This window comes from Pavona decussata, unplaced genomic scaffold, assembly GCF_977016875.1.
Source record: "Pavona decussata unplaced genomic scaffold, jaPavDecu1.1 SCAFFOLD_6, whole genome shotgun sequence".
NCBI classification, from domain to species: Eukaryota; Metazoa; Cnidaria; class Anthozoa; order Scleractinia; family Agariciidae; genus Pavona; species Pavona decussata.
The window spans coordinates 1,542,465-1,562,777 of NW_028145430.1; the positions used below are offsets into that span (position 1 = coordinate 1,542,465).

At 37.6% G+C, this 20,313-nt stretch overlaps 1 protein-coding gene across 1 annotated transcript in view; it reads right to left on the reverse strand.

The window, feature by feature from the left end:
- The window catches only part of LOC146489085 (uncharacterized), a 311,447-nt gene that overhangs the window by 205,924 nt on the left and 85,210 nt on the right, over positions 1-20,313 (reverse strand). The window contains exons 7-8 of the mRNA XM_085105827.1: positions 2,834-2,990; positions 1,149-1,321 (exon numbers count right to left, since the gene is read on the reverse strand). Coding sequence (XP_084961953.1) covers positions 1,149-1,321; positions 2,834-2,990 — 330 coding nt within the window. The remainder of the gene's footprint in view (positions 1-1,148; positions 1,322-2,833; positions 2,991-20,313) is intronic.

The following is a 20,313-nucleotide window of genomic DNA, read 5'->3' on the forward strand; positions in this document are numbered from 1 at the left end:
AGAAACTATTAAGTCGTCATCTGATTTAACACAATATGAAATGGCGCTTATTTTTATCAAAGTTATCAGCTTGCGCGCTTCACTGCCAGTCGCTGGCCATATTTTGCCTGGGTTTCTTTCCTGATGTTCAAGCTTGGGTTTCTTTAGCATGAAATAAAGAACGTCAGGCCGCCAAAAGATTTTGATTCGCATTTTTACAAAAAGGTGCAAAATACTGCACAATTTTGATCATAAAGATAGCGCACGTGTTTAAGGGGAAGAGGAAAACGAACGCGAAAAAATTACCTTTCATTTTTTATACAAAATTTTAAATTACAATCTCATGTCAATTAAAGTGTCAAATCCATTTAGTATTAAAGGGCCCTAGTCAGAAGCACCTTTGTTTTTGTTTATATGAGAGAGTTTGGCTATTATTTTTTATTCAGAGCATGTCGAAAAGAACGAAATCACTGTGAAACAACTAAAGATAATGAAACTTACTTTCAGGAACATAACTTAGAGTTAAGCAATAAGATTTCGCCTTACCATGCGATATCAGTAATTTCGATGGCATCGAAAATGGCGGAGGCTGACTAGGGTCGTTAAAGGATGTTATTAAAAAAATAATCTCTTAGGTTAGGAACAATCGAGTACCACCTTGAGAGACAATAAACATAAAAAGTTTTACAGTTCAACCACAGGCAGCCCAAGTTCGCGTTACTTGAGAGTCTGTGATAATTAATAAGTAGTGGGACGATGACCTTTGAGTGCAAGCGGTATTGGGTTACAGGCAGCTGTTGAGAATTTAAACGCGTTATAAGAATTTGTATGGGAAATAAAATACCGTCGATTTTGACGTTTAAAAACACGCAAAATTTAACGTTCATTCAATAAAATGAATAAAACTGACACACCTCTGGTGTATTCTTGTGTGCTTTGTAGGTTTCCGGCGGGCATTCTTTGAAATCACTCTTATTCCCTTCATAAGATGGAGGTGTTTTATTTTCCATACAAATTCTTAAAACATGTTTAAATTCTCAACGGCTGCCTGTAACCCAATACCGCTTGCCAGTCAAAGGTCATCGACCCACAATTAATTATGACACGCTCTCTAGCGACGAGAACTTGGGCTGCTTGTGGTTCAACAGATACATCTGCCCAGTACTTACCGTAAGTAACATAAGAGAAAGATAGGTCGTATCCACTATATTGAACAATCCCGTCTGAATAAAAATATATCATGGAATAGTTCCCAGTTACACGAACGGTTTGTCCAGTTCGCCAGCCGCAGTACGTACCAATGGTCTGGTATCTGTCATTAGCGATCCTCAAATAGTCGTGTCTATGGAAATGAGTACATATTTGTGATGATTTAGCTTTCCCTAGGCTTGCACTAAATGATCTTAGATATTTCAGGGGATTTTGACCTCAGATTTTTACAGAATTTCGCGGCGTTATGTTCTAAATTTTGTCATTTGTAGGGTGCCCTTTTACCAATTGCAGATTTGGAGGAGAGAGGCAATTAATGCAACAAACATCATTGTCGATCTAAAGACAAGCAAAGGAATCTTTTTGGTAGAAAAAAGGAAATCAATTACCAACTTGACAAAGGAAAATGTGGCGGGAATAACACCTGACCGAGAAGGCTCTTTACTAACGCTGATACCTGAAAGGAATTTATCTAGATGCGTGAACCTTTAAGTCATTTCAGTTCATGGTAAAATTTTTCAAGCCTTCATAATCTATGATATAATGAAAATTGTTAAAAAAAGTTAACCATTCGATATTATTGTCATATTGAACTGTTTCACCAGGAAACATTTAAATTGTTTGTTGCTGTTGCAATAAAAAAAAGAAGAGATCAAAGACTCGATAACTCGTGAAATCATAGTAGTTTGATAGGTAAGGCATTGTGAAAACTCGCACGGTTGCGAGTTCCATACCGGCATGATATTGTGATTTCATATCCTGTTTACATGAAGAGATGAGATTCCATTCCTTGCTTACATAAGGGACACATCATGCCGCCGACGAATGTATAAGTAAACAAATTTGTAATTGTGGCGACATTTAACAAATCGACGGCAGTTTTCTATGGTCTATACTCTTATAGACCATAAAATGACGTCATAAAATGATCAAAACTCAGGTGGAGCCGCGAGCCGCAGGCGAGTGGTTCCATAACCAAGTTTTAAACATTTTATGGCGTCATTTTATGGTCTGTAAGAGTATAGACCATAGAAAACTGCCGTCGATTTGTTTTTTAAAATAACATGGACAAAGTTCAAGCGGAATTGGCTTACTTTTTCATTGAGAAAACGCACGCGTTACATCTGACGTCATTGTTAGTGTCTGTACTCTTAGATAGACAATAGCTACGAGCCAATCAATGTGCCGAAATTTTGACAATTATTGTAAAAATTGGATCGGTTGTAAAAAACTACGTATGGCGCGAGTAACCCTTTCCAGACTTCTGGAAGAGTGATTTCTCGCTGGGATGAAAATTTGTACGGCCTTGACACGACATCGGAATGAGTTTTCGTACCAGAATGGAAATCTCGCTCCGGTACAGTAACCGGGATGAACTCGTAAAGGTGTGACTCGCTGCGCACCGTTCTCATGTAAACACACCCTAATTTTATTTTAACCCTACTCTCCATTTAGTAGTGTTCGCCAACTGAATAGATTGTAAGTAGGCATTTAGTTTCTAAAATAGGTGTAGAGGAGGTTTTTTTTATAACTCACTCGGGTTTTTATATTTTTGTAATATTTTTGAAACGTGGAAATACATAAAACCTGAAACCTCCAAAAAGTTAGCTTGGTCCATCAACAAACTAGCATGTTTTGCTCTTACCTACAAGATAAACTGCTCTCCAAATGGAAATACCGAAAGTAAATGTTCAGCTGCTTGCCATAAGGAATAGAAACCCGATAACTACAGTCCATATTACTGGGATAATGGCGTGGATATCCAGGACTTCTCAGGCTGTTGTTTACAACTGAACCACAACCTAAAAAAAAGAGAAAAAAATTATGTGACGATTTTTCTATCGTGAAAAATAGACAATTGAATTGGGAATGCTTTCACCGAGTTAACGAGGACTTTAGTAGTGTTAGCAGTTTTACTTGATTAGTTCCGTCTCACAAATCAATATATCAACTTGAACCTCACTCATATATATTATACGAATTATCTTGCACGATGGCTTTCTAGCACACAATTAGCTCCAATTTTTTTTAAGAATTCAAGGATCTGGAGAAGTTTAACATCAACTCTCTCATAATAGCGTCTTTTATCGACTCCTAGCTACCATTACCAACTACTTCTTAGCAGTTTTAAACATCTTTCCAAACTAAGCAACAAATCAATAGCTGCATATGGATAATCGCTTCCAATTATAGGTCTCTACCCTACCGAATTAACATAAAGCGGTTAGCGGGTTTCGACCAGGGATCAAAGACTAGGAATTCGCTACCTTATGACCTTATGAATTAGGCTAATATTACCATTTTAGAGCGATCCCTCAAACAATACTTCATTGTTCAACGAGCTGAACACTAGTTAAAGTAAATATTCAACTCCTTGTCGTAAGGAATAGAAACCCGGTAAACACAGTACATAGAGTTTGGGTAATTACTCGGATATCTAGGACTTCTCAATATGTTTTTTACCACAGAACCACAACCTGTTAAAAGCACAAGGCACGTTTTACCACTTATCATGATGCCCATCAGCGAAGGACCATATAATAAAGAGTGTTTGACGCATAACAATAAATATCCAATCACGTGATCTAAGCAGCACCTGTAGTAGCGTGTCTTGGTATCATAATATCTTTCTTTGCATTAAAAGGCGACAAGCAATTTCAGCGTGTAAAGATGCTTACAACAGGTGCTTTAAATCATTTTTTTCCACCCGTGCTGAAAACAAAATGGGGTTAAAATGTGGGCCTATCCTGTGTTCGACATGATTGTTGACCATTATTTAGTTGTTATAACTGCAACGATCTTTAGTGATCAGCCAATCGGCATTTACGTTTCCATTTATACTACGCTAGCCACACAGAGGATATCTATATTTTGAATAAACTATATAGAGGAACAACCTCACATGGAAATAAAGACGCATTTTGCTCACCTTTCACTGTTAAAGTGAGCGTTGCTGTCGGTCCATCTCCATAATCATTAAACGGGATACATCTGTAGCTGACCTGATCTACTCTTTCACCAACTGACGTTGTATACGTTTTAGCATTACCGCCAGTTGCAGTGTTAAATAAACTCTCCTGCTCTTTGTAGAATCGATACTTTGCAGGCGGGTTGGCCTGTGCACTGCACGTGATGTTGAAGGATACATTTACAGCAACAAAGTGGGAACTTAATTCAGCTGACAGACTTGTGTTGATTGGACGATAACCTAAAATTAATGAACGTCTTAATGGTTAATGCTGTTTGGTAAGTTTCGTGAATTCATTCATGCCTGAATCTGTTTGTTGATCGTTAAAAAAAAATAATAAGAAAACAAATTGAACTTGTGAACCATTTGTGCATTATGCTCAAGTTCTTTCATTCAATTTATGCTTTGATACACGTAACTCAAATTAATCGGGCGTTTGTCTTACGATTGTGTAGCATAGGTAATGATCGCGACCGTTCTTCCGCGATATATGTTAGTCTTCATCAGGCGATGCTGTCAACCGGCTGTGTATCAATTCAAGTAGCTGATGACGATGGCGCATTTTGATTTCATGTCATTGTATCTAAAAGCGTAAACTGAAACTAAATAGTTTGGGTCTCGAAATTTGCTTTGTTGGTATTGATATACGGTGTTGTGTTGGACCCGGTTCAAAATTATTTCTCGTCTTAAAAGTGGTCTTTACAAAGAATTTCAGACGAATTTTTATCGATGATTGAAAACATGAATATTTAAACGTTTAGTCTTGTGGAGCCTTTTTCTATTTTCGTTTTAAAAACCATTTTTGGCCATTTTTAATAATATTAGAACTCACTTTGTACAAACACGTAGACGCTTCTATGAGCAGCATTTCCAACACCATTATCAGCGGTACATTTGTAGACTCCTTCATCCTGTTTTCCACTGATGGCCAAAGGGAACGTGACAACACTGTTATCAGAAAGGCGCGTCCAGGTGATGTCTGGTGTTGGATTACCATATGCTCTACAGCTGAGTGTCAAAATATCCCCCTCATTCTTTGTTTGGTTACTAGAGATGTCTGTAATCTCTGGTGGATCTATAGCGAAATTACCAATGAGAGATCGTAAAATAAATAGAGGATATTACATGGCCGCGCGGAGATACGAAATTTCTCTTCGAGTGTTGAAAAATATTTCACGAGTGAGCGCAGCGAACGAGTGAAATATTTTTCAACACGAGAAGAGAAATTTCGTATCTCCAAGTGGCCATGTAATATTCTATTTATTATATAAACACCAATGAAATACCAAACCATTCCATTTTCGCAGCGAAAGGCGCGATTTATTATGTAACCATAGTAACGTTATTTTCACGCGTGAAAATAACGTGTTATCTTCACGTGTAAAGATATCACGTTTTCGCGCGAAAGCTCACTTGGTATTTCACTGGTGTTTATATAATAAAGAACATTATTAATGCCCGTTGTGCATTCAGTTCTCTACCTACCTCTGCAATCGGTCCGTTCAATCTCTGCGGCTATTCTATCCAGCAAATTCTTAACGCGTTCTTGTTCTTTCCTGCCCTCTTCGTTTTGCTTCTTGATCTCATCGAGGACTTTCTTTTCCTCTGGGGAAGCTGAAAGCAAATTGTTTAGTAACCAACTGTAAATAAAATATCCATCACCAGCAGGATTAGTATGTCAGTCACCATAAAACGGTGATGACTGAAAATTAAACATAAAAGTACGTTTGTTGAACTGTTTAAAATCAGAATGAGGGCCCCACTGAAAAACCCTTTTGTAATACGGGCTCCCTGGATTATTATTATTATTATTATTATTATTATTATTATTATTATTATTGATCGCCACAACTTTTCCCTTTGTGATCGGAGTCCACTTTGTAAAGTGAGTTTTCATGAAATAATATCCTACGCTGGTTCGAAAAGCACAAATTGAATACATATTTACAGCCTAGGGAATTTTTATCATCTCTCGTGATGAAAATTCGTGCACTTTGCGTCATTTCGGGGAGATATCGTGGCGCTGGTTGGACCAAAGACCCCTCAGCAGCACGGCCTGTAGAGGCGACGTTTCAAAATCTTCAATTACGGCCGTGCTGTTGCTTCAACCGGACTCGGGGAGCACGAGCTCAAATCCGGTAGCTTCTGGCATGGTGATCGTCCAGTGATTTGGTTTTTAGCAAACCACACGCGTGTGCTGTGCTGAAGGCTTGTTTGAGGTTGCGGGTATTATCAGCAATTTGCAAATAATTCGCGATGAATATGTAGAAAACGTTTTTCCCCAAGACTAAAAAATTCCTCATTTTGGTAAAGTTTTTGAAACAGTTCGTGCCTTCTGCATGTGCGTCAGTTTTTTTAAGGAAATTGCGGACAGCTACACTTTTACTGATTGTTTGTAGCTGCGGCAAAGTAATCCTATGTTCGTCCTATTCCGTTGGGGACGAAGAGGTCTTCAACTTCTTACAAAGAAGACGTTCGCTGTACAGACTGATACATGACATGGAAAGATGACCTTAATGATTCTTCAGGTGAAAGGCGTATGTGTGAACGACCCTAAAGTTTGTTTTGGCCAGTAACGCTTGGTTTTCACTAGCGGCACAAGCACAGACTGAAGCATAAGCGCAAGCATAAGAATGCTTATATCACCGTGAAAAGGGCCTCGACGCAGGCATAAGCACAAGGTTTCCTTGTGCTTATGCTTATGTGCTTGCTTCGCGTTCGTTTTCACTTGACATAAAGCTTTTATGCTTGTGATTGGGCTTGCGCCTATACTTGCTTCGCTAGTGAAAACCAGGCTTAAAGGCTTTTGAACTTTATCTTCCAAAGCTGAATCCCGGAGTATTTTGCTCGTGGCAAAGGCCTAAGGCGAAGAGAAAATTTTAAAGAAACTGATAAAATCTGGTATTGTAATGCCTCTCTTGGAAAAGTACCTCAGGCACATTAATGATTACAGTTTCTTAGGAGTTACAACTCTCACAGCAATAAAAAGGAAAGATGGATGTACCAAAATACGTATAAACCAAATTAAAGAGAGCCTTCCCACAGCAATACGACGTCTTGAGTTAGCCACACATTCGACGCATCTGTGGCTAAGGCAAGACGTCTACTTAGCTTGTTCCAATTTATGTAGATCCCCAATGGGTAGCTAAGTGAACAAAACGCATGTGTGACGGTCGACAACCTTTTGTGGTGCAAATAAGTAAACGGTAACAGAGCATTTAGCAAAGACCATTCTTTGAAATCAGTTATGGATGATGGATGACAAAAAATTAGGGAAAAATGATCCCAAACAAAAGATTATGAATGTTGCAAACGGTTGTTGTTGAAAAATAACGTTTTGGGTGAACGTTATTCGTGCATGTCAGCTGCACTATACAGAAAATTATCGGAAAAACGGCAACCGACACAACAACTTTTTTGCAAGCAGGTATTTTTTGCACAAATTGGTATGAAATCTAAAACAATTTTCGGCAAACGCCATTCGTGCAGATGACTATTAAAATCAGCGGTTGACAATTCGAGGGAAAGAAAAGGGACATATTGGTTGGTATATGGTTTGATAAACTCTCAAGAAAATTTAATTCGAAACATGCCCCCAAATCGAATAAAACAAACCAAAACAAAAATAGCTTGCAAATACAGTAAACTACAACTGTATGCTGCTACACGTATGTAAATAGCCTTAACAAAACTTTACTCTGCTTTCAATTGGTGATAATTAACTATACTTCTTCGGAGAAAACCTGTCGAATAGATGCCTCACGATGCAGATTGCTAATTTCACTCGGCTGGCAAATTAATGACACTGCCTTGATCTAAAACTATTAATTTGAGAGAAAAGCATTAAGAATAAGACACAATCAGTATGTAGCAGCCGTGTAATGTGGACTAATTTAGAAAACTTGGCGTTTAGAAAATAAAATCAATAAATTGCATTTTGCTATGCTTTTATTCATCCCATTCCCTTGCTTATTCCGTCATCCTCGATCAAGAGAAGATCAACAGGTTTTAGAAATCATCGAGGAAGCATCAACACATTAAGTATAGGGAAATCCTCCACTTAGAAACCTTAATTGAGGGTCTGTTATAGTGTGGCGGTTTGGCGGTTTAAGCCAATTTTGAGTGCCGGTTTCCGGTTTCATTCACATTTATCTGGCGGTTTACGGTAAAGAAATTATCGTGCGGTTGCGGGAAATCATAAATTTAGCTCGCGGTTTTCGGTTTTTGCGTGTTTTTGTGGCGGTTATTCATGAATTTCGTCATAACATTATCAAAGTTGCTGTGGATCCACAAGGCGTAGCCGAGAAAAATGCGAGAAACTTAAATTTTATAAAATCTGACGCGACCAAAGTAAAAAAACTTCTCTCGCTCTCTTAATGGTTAATGGAAAAAAGGGAGACTTTCTATTGGTTGAAAAGTGACAGCTTGACGTTTGGTTGTTTTAAATTACCCTTTCTTTTTCGTTGCGTCGACATCGCACAAATTATAAATTTATGTATCTGTCCACATATTGACAATGAAAATGAGCCAATGAGCGCGCGACAATTTCTGCAGCCATTGCAAAATAAACATTCGATCATGGCTAGAGCGAGTTGGGTTAAGGTTAGAGAAACACCAAGAATCGCGGGAAAACAACTAACTTTTACCATTCAGCGTATATATTGTATCCTTCAAAGGCATTCTTATTGCCACGAATTACCATCGTTATCACGAACGACATGCCGCCCTCTTGTCTCGTAGCTCAGTCGATAGAGCAGTGGTCGATATAGTCCGGAGGTCGTGGGCTAGATTCACACTGAGGTCTAAAAAATTTTTTTCTTTACCTCCTGCAGTTTTTCATTTCTTTCCTAGGGCTGACGCTCAGTCGAAAATCCATGGGTTCATCTCAACATTGTAACTTTCTCTGATTTATCATAAAATGGTAAAATAAACAGACCAAAAAGAACTAGAGTACTAAAGTGAATGGTTTCCGTTTATTTAAATACTTCCCTTTAAGGCGGCCGAATACAGTTTTTTAGTGTACAAGCCCCAGTTGTTCAAAGGCCGGATAACTTTATCCTGTGGATAAGTCACTATCCAACAGTTTCAATCTGTGCAAAGATTTCAGTATTTTCTCTTGTACAAGCGAATATGCACACTCTAACCAGAGTTAAGCTTGGGAGTGTACGAAAACTTTGGACAACGTTTAACGTGAAGTATATTTTAGACCCTGTATAGTGCCTTATCCAGCGGATAAAGTTATCCGGCCTTTGAACAACTGGGACCAGGTGTTAGAAGACGTTATTTGGAAACTATGTACTTCTGGACGCCCAAAATTGGTATGGTGTAAGACTAACTAAGAAGGAATGTATTTTTGTACGTCTTGTTGAGCTAGTACCGTTTCCATGGCAACGCAGCTATTAAACGTCCATAAATAGTAGGTTTCCTTTATTTTTAGAAAATGTACTCATTAGATTTTTTACATTTTTTGTATCCAGAAAAAATCACAAAACACCGACACAGTTGCACTACTTTCATGTAATTTTAACAGAAAGATCTCCTGTAATATAAATATTGATTTTGCATTGTTTGCGCTGGTTGGCAACTTTCATCGTTTCTAGCAATAATTTCGGAAAGAGAGCGTTTAATATTTCCCTGTTGGGCACCTTGTGTCTCTGACATTTTCAGATCGATGCTTTAAACGATTTTGCTTCGATAGTTTTACCTTAAGTTTTTAAATTTTCGACAACTTTCAAGTTTTCAGCAAACGAAATCGAAATTGCCACAACTTGTAGGTGACATTTCTGCGCGCCGTACAGAGCAAAACGACTGGAAAGACTTGTAGAAATGCACCTGTCTAAGCCTAATTTGTTTTTGGTGAGTTGTACACGAAATATATTTCTCCGCTTTCTAATTCAGCAACTGGATTAATGCCATACTTTCTATGGTAAAGTGACAAAATCATCTGTTGTTTTCCCTCTGTTTTAAGGCAGTGAACGCTTCTTTACAACACACAGGAAAGCCCAAACATTTTTTTCCTTGTTGGTGAGCCGGTACGATGTGAGACAGAAAGAGACGTAAAGAGTTAATAAATTGCCATAAGAAGCGTATGAGATAAGTGATCGGATTTTTCGGTAGTAAAATTCATATCCAGACTTGATCACAAACGAAAGCTCGAATTTTGCACTCCATCTATATTTCAATTCCCCCTGGAAAACCCATCTGTCTTATAGCGTATTTAGGTTAAATATCTCCATGCAGGGACCCGTTAGTTTTCAAGCCCCTATAGCTTATCGAACCCAGTAAGAGTTTATGTCACCTAAATCGATAAAGATGCTACAAGAAGAATTAACCTTACATAATCAATAAAGATCAAGAAAGTTTTAGAGAATGGTAGGTTTTGATGACTGGCTTTCGGGAAGTGGGATTCTGTAGATCTTATGACACATTTTTGATAAAAACAAAACAAAACAAAAACGTCCATCAAAAGTTATTCCCTTACCATTCTGGGCTTCTGTATTGTACTGCAGCCAAGTTCCCCAAAGAAAACACAAGAGAAGGCAATCAAGAATGGAGAAGAAACAACCTGCCATACTTGAATGGAGACAACTTGATGCCGAATAATAACTCACTCTATATAGTGTTGGATAATGCGAGACCAAGAAGGACTGATTGATCAGTGACAGATGGGTTAAAACTCAACATAAAGACAGATATGTCATCCACGAATTCAAAATTATGACCATGAATCCTTCGTATTGGCTGTAGAAAGACGCCGACAAATAATACAGGTTCTTATTTCAATTTACTCTTTAAGACTTCCTCTGTAGGATTTCGACAATACATTTTTAGAAAGCAGAGCGAAAGAAGAAAAAAAAAAAAAAGGAAAAAGTATGCTGAAGGGATATATTTTCCTTCACACCAAAAAGCAGCAATGTAATTGAAATCCAAGTAACATAACGAAGGGTGGTAAAAATTTCATAAAAAAATAGAAAAACAATTGTATGCAATGTTTTTCACGTAGTCAATTAACGGTGCAGTGTATTTAGCAATGACGCGGGAGACAATGTGTGCTAGCAGCTGATGGTTGTGGGTTCAAATAAGTAAATTTAAAATATTCGTACAAATATTAAAAACAGTTTCTGATAACGGAGAAAAGTAAACAGCGACAAACTAACTGGATTGGTAGACTGTGCAATTAGTCTTCTCCTTCTTCTTCTTCATTTGCCATAAAACAAAAGTAAGAATAAAATTGAAATAGAGCATTTGACAAACGCCATTCTTTGGAATCTTAGTCAGTTATGGTCACGAGAAATTGGAATGTTGTGAACGTTTCTGGTAAACATTATTCGTGCAAGGATACTATACTGCCTTGAGAGGAGGGGGAGAATACACACAATTCAACTGGAATATTAGCATATAAAATTATCTGAAAATTATCTGACATTTTCAGATCGATGCTTTAAACGATTTTGCTTCGATAGTTTTACCATAAGTTTTTAAATTTTCGACAACCTTCAAGTTTTCTGTAAACGAAATCGAAATTGCCACAACTTGTAGGTGACATTTCTGCGCGCCGTACAGAGCAAAACGACTGGAAAGACTTGTAGAAATGCACCTGCCTAAGCCTAATTTGTTTTTGGTGAGTTGTACACGAAATATATTTCTCCGCTTTCTAATTCAGCAACTGGATAAATGCCATACTTTCTATGGTAAAGTGACAAAATCATCTGTTGTTTTCCCTCTGTTTTAAGGCAGTAAACGCTTCTTTACAACACACAGGAAAGCCCAAACATTTTTTCCTTGTTGGTGAGCCGGTACGATGACTGGCTTTCGGGAAGTGGGATTCTGTAGATCTTATGACACATTTTTGGTAAAAACAAAACAAAACAAAACAAAGCAGAAATACAGCATTTGACAAACGCCATTCTTTGGAATCTTAGTCAGTTATGGTCACGAGAAATTGGAATGTTGTGAACGTTTCTGGTAAACATTATTCGTGCAAGGATACTATACTGTCTTTAGAGGAGGTGGAGAATACACACAATTCAACTGGAATATTAGCATATAAAGTTATCTAAAAAATAACTTTTTGTATGCAGGCTGTATTTGTTGTACAAAGTTGTCATGAAATTTAAAACATTTTTAGGCAAAAGCCATTCGTGTGATTATTAAAAACAGCGATGGATAATTCTAGGGCCAGATCAGGGGCACATTGGATAGCATGATATGATAAATAATTGCGATAAGTAAAACCAATGTGTGCAGAGTTGGCGAACATGTCGATCGGCTCTTTTGGGTCGACGTCATTCGTATAAGGACGAAACTAGACATCCGGAAAAATAAAACCAAACAAAACAACAACGCAAACAACAATAAAAAGAGTTAGTGGTACGGTAGAACCATCTTGTTTCACTGATTTCTTCCAAGAATAGACTTTCCTCATTAAAGGGGTGCGGTTTATTATTGTTTTTATATATGTTAACTTAATTGGCCGTATAAACGTCATTTTGAAGAAAAATTCTATTGGATTTTTACATGGTAACGAGACTAGTAGAAGAAAAAATAATGGAAATATGCCTATGCCTATGGAAATATGCCTATGCCTATTTAAGAGCGGCAATCCAGAAATTTCGCCTGGAGGTGTGCAAAATGAAAAAATCGAAAACTCCCAAACTTTGTCAGGACATAGGTCTAGATGAACTATTCCTGGAAAAATTAGTTTAAGCTCGATTAAGTTTTTGTTTTACGCGAAGGGCGACATAGTCGGTTCAGTGGCTCTCACATCGGCGTCCACACCATACGTTATTTAAATGTCGCCTAAAAATAAACAAAACAGTAAATCCGACCATTAAACATCTTGTATATATGTAAACGAAAATTGAGACGAGTTGACATGTATAAGGCTTTCCTGATAACTACATTACAAAAGTGAAACAGAGAATAACAATTGTTAAAGTGCACATCAAGTATTAATTACTATAAATTAGTTAGGCAAATTCTAAGAAAAAGTACAAGATTATTAACCTCTAACTAAAAGTAGATTAAAAGGGATGTATCACGCAAATTTGCTGTCATTTCAAAACCCAAAAATGTTTGTCTGTCAGCAGAAACAGAGAAATAATTGTCAAGTTTGTTATAAATTATCAACCCAGTGCAATAAAACTGTCGATTAGTGCCTCTGGCCAGAGACAGAGTAGGCCGGTATGGATTGAAACTTGAAAAATGTTAGGCTAATGTTTTTCAAGTTGTCGCATTTATGTTTCCAAAATGCGCTAGAACAGATCACGAGTTGTTCCTTTCAAGAATTGAGTTGATTTCTTTCCTCTCGTTGTTCTAGAATTATTTGGCAGCTGATTGAAGGTCTTATTTCATCATTTTTTAACAAAAGATACCAAAAACCCCATGATACTTCCCCTTTAAGCTACATGTAGAAGTCACAAAGCATGCATTTTACTACAAGGGGAAGTTATTTTTAATATTATTATTATTGAGCACCCTTGGGACCAGAAAAAAGTGTCCGCTTAAGAGAGGTGTCCACTTAAAGGAGGTCAAAAATGTAGTGTTTGTATGTAGCTGAGGACATGATCAAGTGTCTGCTTACGAGAGGTGTCTGCCTATGGGAGGTGGCCGTTAGTGAGGGTTCGACTGTATTCCACGAGCGCACGTTGATATGCCATGGATATGAGATGATAGGTAGCGCCTCATTGGCATAGGCTAATTATCTCATATCCAACAAGTGTGAGTGGAATAATATTTTTATTACAGACAATTACAAAATATTGCTAGATCTTGCTGATTTCGCTTTGCAATCTGAAAAACTAGAAGACAATTTAATGGTCGCTATTTCTTGGGCGTGGTATAATGGCTCACATTCCATGGCTGCTAAGCCAATGAAATACCTAGAATTGCATCATAATGATGATCCAGTTTTTAATAAAAGAGTATACATCCTATAAACTGCCATTGATTTTTTTTCCAATAACATGAAAAAACATATAACTATCATTATGATGATGATACTGTATAAAACACACAAAGATACACTCAATTGAAGAAAAACGCCTTATACAAAGTTTGAATCATAACCAATGTGGCCAGATGGAATTATGGGAGATATCATTGACATTAGCATGCACATATTATGTTTTTTCTCTTTGTCCGTAAGAATTTATTGAGCTCTAAAACCCTTTACAATGCTTTTATTTTCTATCAAGAAGAATGTATTCTAAATAAGCTCAAAAGGTCAAAAGTCTCTCCAAAAGTTGTTGGGTCTTATCATTCATGGTTCACATCTTTTACCTGACATCAATCCAGTGTAATTATACTGCAAAATTAATATTTAAACAGCTGAAGAGGCTGAGCAAAGAAAGACTAAAATCAGAGATTTGCCAAAGTTATATGTACAATTCCAATGGGTAAATTCAAAACGCCCAACCTTAAAAAATGGACAGAAATAAGTTTTGGAAACACTTTAATTAATTAAATTCTCATCTTGTTGGCAGGAATTGGTACATGTACAGGTACAGGTCACGGCGTAATTAAATTATTATTATAAGTCAACCGACGATTTGAAAAAAACTAATTCATACTCTACGTAGACAACAAACCTTTACCAAAGCAAAATCTGGGCATACAAAATTAAGACGGCCAATTTTATCATGCTCAACAATTGTACGTTCTAATAATCGGATAGATCTTGGACGGGATCGGTATTTTGAAAATCCAAGCTCGTATATTGGCTCGAAATGTTTCGAACTTTGCTATAGAAAAAGTTCTCTTGTTTTAGCAGGTATTTTCATGTTTTAACAATAACTTGCGCGTAGAAGTGAAGGTAGTTTTGACGCGTATTAAAACGACAGAAATCAATGGATCACCGGCGACAAACGCGTTTGTGTTTTCAAGCACCCGTCGTAAGTTTACGTCGGATTAAATTTTCAAAAAAATACCAAACGACAAACATGTTTAGCTTCTACATCGTTGCAGAGAGACAACCACCGAAGTCTTAGGTCTTGCGTGGATTAGGTTGTTAACATTAAGACCAACTAAAATAAATGAAAGTCAAGATTCAACCGAGTCGAAGGCTATAAAAGCAACTGCAAGCTCCACAAAGCGAACCAATCACTCAGTGGGACCCCAGCACTATTAAGTATTTGGACTCACCTCGCAAAAGCATCCCTCAGTGGACGAATCAGACAATCCAGGCCTCACAAAGTAAACCAACCAACACACCATTAGTAGAAAATACCCATTCATATTGTGAGAATTCCGAAGGACAGGCAACATGTTTTCAAAAATTTCATCGTGAGTCATCGCAAGGAAATTTTTCGAGGTTCGCGGCACAGATGGCGCATGCGCCACTGGGGTGTGCCGCGCTACAAAATGTGGCTGATGTGGATTGGCTCATCAAAGCAATTACCGGTTCAAAGGTCTTCAAACCAATTTTGGCCGAAAATCACAGGAAATATCTACCCAAATATATACTTCAAATTTTTTACCAATAACCTTACCTATTGCCATAATAACTAGCGTATTGAAAATTCTTGACTATTTTAAATCGAGTCCAACTCAACAGCTACAAACAATTGCAACCCCACCGGGGATAACTTTACATGTAATAGAAGTCAGTAAATGACTGTATACGTGTATATATGTAGTAGCAGTACTTTATATCATTATAAGTGCCAACAACGAAAAAGGGAAATTAGGGGCTTGTGCCTTTGAAAAGTGTATCATAAACAAGTTTCCATTTGAAAAAGGGTCTGCGGTAATTTTTTTGCGGTGAATATTGGTTTTAGGCTATGTGCAAAATAAGTTTAATTTGTGGGAAAAAAACTGAACGAAAACTCAATATTAAGACTGTCTTATTTTTCTAGAGGGATCTATTCGTGTTGTTCCAGGAAATATCCATTCCTCGTCACGGAAGGAATTGGAAATTCTGGATGGGTGGGGCCGGGTCAAAGGCATCAGGAAATTCCAGCGGGGAGGAGGTATGAATGGTTAGATTAGTTTCTAGAAGGTCATCTTTACATTCATGCCGGACATAGTTAATATAGCTAGTTGCTCAAAATGTAACGAAATGTGGGTACAATAGAAGAGGTAATATCAACTGCTTAATAATTAAAACGAATTTTGGCGACGTGAGCAATTCCAATGCCATTCTCATCCCCAGAGCCTCCTGGCCCAACCTCCAGCAGCTAAGAGGACCAGGCGGCTCTGGGAACGAGAATGGGTACGAGAATGTTCCCATGCGCCAGAAACCACAGGGAGACTGGTACGAGAGACGGATTGTGTTGTACTGTAGCTGACCGTTACAAAAACTATTCCACGCACACTTCCTGTTTCTTCAGAAGCTTGACACTTGCGGGTCATTTGACATTTTTGGACAAATTAATTACTGTGACTTTTAAGGCATATCTGTATTGGCAGTTGTCTGCGATACGAATACGAAAATTGCCTACAAAACTTTTTTTTTTCACTCAATCTTTAAAAAATTTAAGCTCAGTGAGACCAGTTTGCAATAACAGTCCCACGCGAATGATGACAGTAGACTTGCTCGCGGATGAGATGTGATTTTAACGACATTTTTGAAAGTTTCGGCTTAAACGAAAGCTCACTTGGAGATTAACTTCACTTGTGTTTAAGCTATTGGTGGACGGACCCAGACTTTCTGTTACAGTTGCTATTCCTGCCTTAACTCTAAAGGAAGAGGGTCTAAGGGATGGGGCTGATGTAAAATGGGGATGGATCTCAGGGAACTCGGTACTATATATCATGTCAAATTGGATCATCAAGAATCCTGCTGGACTATGGGTTGTCTCTTTCTTGACTGATGTTTACGGTAGCACTCGTTGGATTGCGTGAACGGCGAGCGGAGTTTGGGATCCTGGGAAATATTTATTGCTCCAGCATTTCTTTGACAGAAGCCAAACATGGATTGGGAATCATAAAGGTTTCTTCGGATTTGTAGTTTCCAAGAGATCGTAAAACTCAAAGCAAGCTTTACGATCAATGAAAAGTGGTATCCTCCCACTAGTTTAAAGTGCATACAGGAATCCTTGAAGTTTATTTTTAATTAAAGTTGGGTGAACATCATTGATTTATCTCAATGAAACAGTTCATCACATTCCCTTTTTACAATTACTTGTTCTCTTGGAGACTGTAAGTGGCGATTCCGGGTTTTGTCACTTTTTTGCTTCATATTATAATGATTATCTCGTCCAAATGTGCCTCAGAAGTGCTAATGATGTTAAGAATGATGATAACGAAGTACAAAGGACGGGTATGTTAAAAATTAGATTATGAACATAAATTAACATAATTATGAGTGAGTGGCGAGGAAGAAGCCATAAAGAACATACCTTCGAGTTGTGATTTTATCGTCGGATAGATGAAGTTTTGAGTTTAGAGTATAGAATCCGTTGTTAGATCAACTTTAGAGAACTGAAACAGCCTGTGTGAAGCGTATAGATCACGAGGGAAATTGTGATGAAGTCATTATCTAATGTGAGAAGAATTGAATAGGAATTAGAGTTCCTTTTTTACAGGGTATGAATGATGAAAATTTTAATGGAAGGTAAAAAAAAGTTCAGCTTTAAAGGTAATTTGCCAAATAACTGCTCAATGGACTCCAAAAGACTGCTTATAACCGGAAGTGCCTTCGCGTGGTGGAGGAATGTCTGGTGGTAAGTACCATGAAAACATTTTTATCAACTTCGTTTTTCTCTACTACTTAATTCTTTCATCCGCAGTTCAAATGTGTGAATTTCACTTCTACCTCATCACCTCCATGTATCATGAATTTACAAAATAACCAACTTCCAGTTGGCTTGATAGCTCAGTTGGTAGACATCGGTGTCGCAAAGGTCATGGGTTCCAACCCTGTTCACCCAGAATTTTTCGCAACTGCTTAAGTTGAGTAAAAAACCGCGATGGTATCTCCTATATTAAATTTTTCATACACAGCTCAAGTATTATACTACAGAAAGGAGCGATGGACAAAGGTCTCTTCTGGTTCGGCTAACAACACCCACAATCGTGTTTTACCGGTAAATTCTCCGAACTCTATCATTCCGGCACAAACCATTTTTGAAGTTTGTCTCGTTAAGTTGTTATAACACAAGCATACCACTTAACAGATTAAGTGAGAAATTTATTTTTTTTAACAAGAATTAAGTTACTCACCACGAGAAGAGTAGTCTAAAGTTAAATAGTGTTTATAATCAATAGTACAGACGGTGTAACAGAAGGCTGCCCTTTAAGGTTACCGTATACGACGTTAAAGGTGTCTCGCGTCTAAGCGATGTAGCGCGTCCGGTTTAAACTGTAGATACCTAAACCCCTATATGAAATTAAAGCTTATAGGGCTGGCTATCAAACTAAACCAAGAATTTTGAAATAAAATCAGTCGCCGAACTTTTCACGAACTTTAAATGCGACCGTCCGAATCACCTTTTGAAAACTACAGGTGAAAGCGAATTTTTATTTATCGCTAATTTAATTTGCTCCTCAGTTTCCGGAGGCAACACGCCAAAAAAAAACAAACAAACGTGTCTGCGTTTTGCCAAATTCAATTGGAGTGAAAAGTTACAGAAAGTTTTGGAAATAGGATTAAAAAAATGTGGAGTGATCGTACAAAAATCCCTCTCAGAGAAAAAATATTTCGAAAGAAAAACTTCGCAGACAATTTTTTGTTATTTATTTGTTAAACTAGCTACTGTCCAAATTTGAAGGCAAACAAACAAATTCCCTTTAAGTTTTAGCTCTTTAAAGTGCCCCCTTCAAATGAAAAATGGATTCGAGGAAACAGCGCTAAAAATTCGGAAAAAATAGTGTGATAGCCACCTCTATAAGTTTTAATTTGATATAGGGGTTCATCTATCTACTGATGCAGTTTAAACCGCGGACGCGCAACATCGCTTGGACGGGAGACCCGGGACGCGAGACACCTCTTACTTTCGGTATTGCATGCAGTCTAATAAAGTTAAATACTGTTTACGATCAACAATGTTACAGAAAGCTGCCCTTTCAGTATTGCATGCAGTCTAATAAAGATAAATACTGTTTACAATCAACAATGTTACAGAAAACTGCCTTTTAGTATAGCATGCAGTCTAATAAAGTTAAATACTGTTTCAGTAATTAATAAATTAAATAATGTTACAGAAAGCTGCCCTTTCAGTTTTGCATACATAGTCTAATAAAGCTAAATACATGTAATGTTTCTGAGCAATACTGTTACAGTTATTTAATTCAATTACATTAACTAATTAACATTTGAAAGCTGCTATTCAAGTGATCTAATAAAAAGCTGCCTTCTCGGTATGCAATTTTTGCCTGTTTTGCTTTAAAAATCTTAGTACTGTTAACCTTGGAAGTGGAAAGATTAACAAAAAAAAGTGCCAAAAACATCGCAGACCACAAAACAAACTATCAGCTACTAGCCTCTTTCTTGACACGTTAGAAAGCCAAATAATCACATGAGAAACCTAATCTGGTCGAGAAGAAAGAGATGTAAGTTATTTTTACGGATGATTTTTACCGTTTGATAACGGAAATCGGTGAAAATCGATAAATTGATTTCGTGTGTCAAATCGATATTAACGATTTTTCATGAAGTCCAACTCGAAGTCTAACTCGAACTCGAACTCGAACTCGAACTCGAATCCAAACTCGGAGATTCCCTACTCCCGTAGAAACCAACTTCTAATAGAGAGATTTAGCATCGCGTTTGCGGCAAACGGCAAACGCCAGGCTGAAATTTTCTCTTTGGTGAAAAACAATAAAGTTTTTTTGGTTTAACCTTATCTCCACCCAGTCGGCGACAGCTATCGAGCAAACACGAAAAAGAGAGAAGTGAGTTAGAGAAACACTGACAAGTTTATGCATTTTAGAACAAACAGCGGCTTTACGTTTGCCGTTTGCCGTAATTAAACACGATGCTATATGTGGTTGGTTCACATATACCGCATTTTCTGTTTACATATTCAAATGCAGTTTACATTACTTCAGTACAAGGGTGAGATCGGACATTAGCATATGTCCATTAGCGACCTCATCCAACCCACCTAACCCACGAAATCATGAAATAGCACAAAGACCAGACCAGCACACCGGGATCTCCATGCCCTACTCTTTGCGATTAGTGTGTGGGTTCTTTAACGTCCCACAGGGTTATG